This window comes from Glandiceps talaboti, chromosome 14 (genome assembly GCF_964340395.1).
Source record: "Glandiceps talaboti chromosome 14, keGlaTala1.1, whole genome shotgun sequence".
Taxonomy (NCBI): Eukaryota; Metazoa; Hemichordata; class Enteropneusta; family Spengelidae; genus Glandiceps; species Glandiceps talaboti.
The window spans coordinates 21,104,161-21,109,422 of NC_135562.1; the positions used below are offsets into that span (position 1 = coordinate 21,104,161).

Below are 5,262 nucleotides of genomic sequence, written 5' to 3' on the forward strand. Positions count from 1 at the left end.
ATTCAAATCAGAAATTCGGGATGAGGACTTTATGGTATTGTGTGAATTTGACCCTGTTTTGTCAAAACCGTCACGTGACCCACACTGGCAGGTGGCAGAGCGGTAGAGCTGTGTATTATTTTATGCAAATGTACTAGTGTAGACGTAGACACGAGTCGTGTTCGTTGGTTTATCAAATTGTATGAAATTGGAAGTTACTTTTTATACTTTTATACTATGATGTTTTAATTCTACCAATAGTTGATGTGTTTACCAGTAACTACGAGTGTGAATGTGTTAAAGTTAGTGTTATTTTAGACACACTGATTGTGTAAATAAATAGCAAAATGTGTTTGTTACTTATAACACTCTCACCATCAAGATTCAAGATCATCCGATGATCAGGTTGTTTGTATTATTATATTTGTTGACAAGTTTAACCATGTATGTGCACCATTCCATTGTTACCAGCAATGTAGCAGTTTCTATTTTTAATCGTTGCTATAGTAACAAGCCACAAATTCTTATCATTCGCTGGCCGTTTGGAATGTAAACACTTGCTTGTGCCAACCCAGTGTTGAAACTGCGTGAAGAGCTATTTTATCGTATATCACTATGGCAACCAAATCCAGGTACCTTGCTTTTATACTGTGTGAGTGACACCGGGAAGGAAATTCAAAATTGTATGCAAATCTTGTTGGGGGGGGGGGGGGTCTTATTAGACTTCCAAAAGTGTGTTGTGATAAACATGGTTGTGTGTATACTGAGACCAAATCAGTTTTGGTACTGCAATTCTGGACGTGTTACACATTATAGTCTATTTTTACACTGAATAATAGGGCCAAGAGAAATGTAAGCGATAGTACATACGGCCTTGAATTGTGGACGGTGTTGTCAAATGTACACGTCCATTTGTAAATCGCAATGATGTGTGTATACAAATCAGGCCAAGGCTGTATGTGCACGTACACCAAACCACATTTAACAGAGGGTGTAACGTAACATTGTGCACACACTGTTACAAAAGGGGCGTCAGAAATCGTATTTTTGTCTTGCTAAAGGTCTTATCTGTTGCTTATAGTCTAATTTACATGGTATATGGAATGATTCCTTTGGGATGCCGTCGGATAGCTAGCTCGCCTGGGGTCTACAGACATGAAATTAGAACCGTGCTGACCACGGTGCGTTTTCCGGCGATGACCTGCCGGTGCAAACAGCTGATGTTTAGCGGGTCAAAACTTAAACTCGGCGAGTAAACATTATTATGCAGCGTGAACAAACACTGGCGACAGCAAATCAACTGAACTCGTCAGGGTTTACCCAATTTGGCGCGAAAAGTCGATAAAGTGTCGACACGGTTTCTTTTCTCGGTTTGAACTCTATGAAGTGATTACATTCCGCATTATCAAAGTAGCGGTAGTCAAAAATTCCAGTGTCGGAAAACATTTCCATTGACGGTGTCAGTTCATAGTCGAGGTGCATTACCAGTTTCATGCTAAACATTTGCGGTGATTTATGGGATGCTGTTCTTGGCTTGTAACCCGGGCGATTTTGGGATATTTTTGTCGTGTAGGTCAGCAAATCAATATAGACTGACCGAGTCATCTATGTAACATCCCCGCGGCGGTAAACATATGTAGATTTAAATAGACGTTGCAACGCGAGATATAGTAAATCCTTACCCCGAGGGCCGAAGCCAGTACATCAATTTGACATTCATATTTGTGAGTCAGAGTTTGTCATCTGTGTAATCAATAATAATTTTTGGAATGTTAAGTATACGTAAACTTTCTCCGAATGATTCTGTTTTTGTATAATAATGACAAGTATGACCTGTGTGTGTGATTCATTAGGTTCGTGGAGAATACGGACAGCTGACTAACCCCGGCTTAATAATCTGTCAGCGTCACTGACAGTCAAAACATTGACTTGGCCGCGTCAAGGAATTAGGCTAACAATACAAATGCAGGCAAGGGTAAAGAGGCTTTGGAAATACCATGAAGATGTATTCGGAGGGTTGGGGAGCTGGGACACGACGATGATCTCGCCACACACATGGAGACATTTAACAGGACGGATGTCCAATATGCATTAGGGGGTCCTGCCCCGATCGATATGTAAAACAAATTAAACCCGGGACAGCTGGGTCTACATGCATGGTGTTAAAACAAAACCCGTGGATTTGGTAACGCAGTGTACTGTGTACATGCACGTTATTCAAAGTTCTCCAAGGATATCTGTCAGGCGTGTTACTTTACATGAACTCTGTGCTCTACGTTCTGTTAGGGGTCACACGTTTTATCATAGTGCTCGAAATAAACTCAAGACAAAAATATTTGGTAATTTCCTGCGTGGGCAGTGGGCTTAAAAATTGAACTGACCGCTTACACACATACACACACTCGGCCATGCATATAATAGACAATTGAAATACCCCCATTGATGGCCTCCACAAAGAGCGAACGAGTAACGCTGTATGTATTAACGGGGGAATAATGGGTAAATAATGTAACACACACACCAAATGAATTCAATGAAATTTGTTATTTTTACTACGAACTTGTACCAAAGATATATCAAATGATCAAAAAAACAGTTCTAGCAAAAAATATATTACAATATCTCATGGATATATTTTCCCCTGACCCGGGCACGTCTTATGAAATAACATGATTTTTTTTTAAAAAGGAAAGATATATGCACATAAACATGTTGACACCTATAGAAAACCTAGCTCTCTCCTGCAAATACTTGATATACACAAATGTGACCTTTTTTTCAAATTTGCAGATTTTTTTTACATAGCGCTAATGGATAAAGGCAGAGGACACGGAATAATAGACAAAAGTTATATTTCTGGAATATTAAAACTAGACAGAATTTACAAAAAAGAGCGCATGAAATTATTTAGCAAAACTCTACAATATACATACATGATTTTTAACAAGTTGATCAAAATCTCCGCTAGCTTCAATGTGTAAACATTTCGGGCTGCCATGCCATGATTGGACAAGAAATCCAAAATATCTGTTTTCGAACATCATATACAAAATAGTCGAAGTAGGTCCATGTGTAGTATGGACTATGTAAACACCCAGACGTTTGATTGCCACAGTGTAAGATTCTCAATGAAAAATAATTTTTTCAAAAAATTTGGTTATTTGGATTGGAGTACGTCTGGAAAAAACCTCAGGTAGAAAATTGCATAAAACTGTATAAATATATATAACTTATCTGACCGGTGTGTCTGTAAAATACAAAACAACGCCGGTACTGTAGTCTCTCTTATTTAAGGTTCAAAGTCTGAGCGAGTTTACCAGCTGACTATACACAGAGCCGGTAAACGGTTCAATTGGTCGACACAAGCGAAGCTATACTTGATTCAAGCCACTCGCCTTCAATCATCTCACTTACTTCAGGTGTCGTATAGTCCGGAAATTCAAAATGTGTTCCCGTACTACTGCAAGAGTCTGACGTGAAAGGACTGAGGTCCTCCGTAAGATTGCTCAAATTAAGACTAGCAAGTTCAAAAGCAGGCCAGTTTGTGGGGAACGGGAAGTCTTCGGCTTCGGAAGTACCGTGTTGTTGTGTGTTGGTGGTGGTGGTTGTTGTTGTGACCGCCGTCGTATGACAGACTGATTCATTTGCCGTAGGTACAGTGTCCAGTTTCCTGATTTCTTTCTCGTGTGTATATGTCTTTTCAATGTCCTCATAAAAACTAAGTGAATCTGGCGGTGAGTCGGGTGCCGCGACGGTCGGGCTGGAGGGAACCTTGGCTGGGGGAGTACGCTGAGTTACCGAGACCTCAACAGATCTGCTTGCCTTGATACTGTCCTTGAATTTCTTATCGACAGTCAATTTCAGTTTTGGAAGTCTGTCTCGGCTTGTGCTGGTCTGGGTCAACTTGAAACTCTTGTGTTTGGAATGGTGATGGCCCTTATGCTTGGAACTGTGGCTGCGACTGCTGGTTTCACTAGGTTTGCTGGGCTTGACCTTCTTTCGTGGTCTGTACTTGTAGTCTGGGTATTCCTGCATGTGGAGTAACCTCAGACGCTCGGCCTCCTCGACGTACGGTTGTTTCTCGGTATCGTTGAGCAGCTTCCATCTCTTACCGAGTCGTTTGCTAATCTCGGCGTTGTGCATGTCAGGATGGTACTCACTAATTTTCCTTCTTTCGATCTGTGACCAAACCATGAAGGCATTCATGGGTCGTTTGATGTGACCAGTTGATGATTTCCAATTTGTAGCACACACACCAGTCGACTCTTCTCCAAGCACCGATGTACTTATATCCATGGCACTGTCGGTGGAGTACGAACTGCCGCTATCTGAGTTGGCTGGAGAGCTGGGGCCCGAGGAATGGTTACCGCCTGGTAAGCTGGACGTCTGTGGAACCATGATGGCCAATAAGAAAACTGGTCAACTTATAGGAATGTGATGAAAATGTCAAATTCAAGTCACTGTTACAAACTTTGAGGTGAAAATAAGTCACTACTATGTGTTTGATGGCACATGAACGAACAGCTGTGCTTCCAGACAGGAAGCGATCTCCAGCTTCAAATGATGTGTACACGACAATTTTTGGGATTATTATAGGCCACGCTTCGAAGCTGTCTGCCAATGAGCTGCAAGGTCAGGAATGCTTAGCCACGCCCCGATGCCCTGATTGGCTCATTAATATAAACAGTATTAAACCTAAGGGGGCGGGCTTGCCAGTACGCGTAAAATCAAGCCTTGTGTACGGTATATAGGAAAACACGACTACACAGATTACACTGTAACAACACACCATGCTTTCAATAGCAAAGAAACTTTGCCGAATTCTTTTCGAAAAAAATTGTGATATCACTAAAATGGGTTAAAGTGAATGAACATCGAAAAAGCATTCAGAGATCACAATTTGGAGATTATGTAATAAAATTGACACATGTTAATTAGCACATCTTAGTAAGCTCTCCGGTAATTCAGGCATTATTTTTTTTGAAATAGGTGAAATTGTTTTCGTAGTATAATTAGCATTGACACTGCATAATTTGTAGTGTGGCTATTCAGCAAGATTTGCATGGCACGCGAAGACGTGGTGGTGATTTGGTTATTAGAATTCACAACGAGAGAAAGTCCCCAATTAGTTTGTATTGTTCTGACTTCTCACTTAAAAAGTATCGAATGATGCAATTCTAACATTTCAAAATTAACAATGTTTTCAACTTTCAGATAAAAAGGACAATTTTTTCATAAATCTACTGTGCACCTGATACTGTTTATAACAAACAAACAAACACA

At 40.6% G+C, this 5,262-nt stretch overlaps 1 protein-coding gene across 1 annotated transcript; it reads right to left on the bottom strand.

Annotated features, from left to right (window-relative positions):
- Positions 1–2,551: 2,551 nt before the first annotated feature.
- On the bottom strand, positions 2,552–4,592 carry LOC144445637 (transcription factor Sox-11-A-like). The gene has a single exon (XM_078135262.1). The coding sequence runs from the start codon at positions 4,375–4,377 to the stop codon at positions 3,328–3,330; it is 1,050 nt and encodes a 349-aa protein (XP_077991388.1). The 5' UTR covers positions 4,378–4,592; the 3' UTR covers positions 2,552–3,327.
- Between the last annotated feature and the right edge of the window lie 670 nt (positions 4,593–5,262).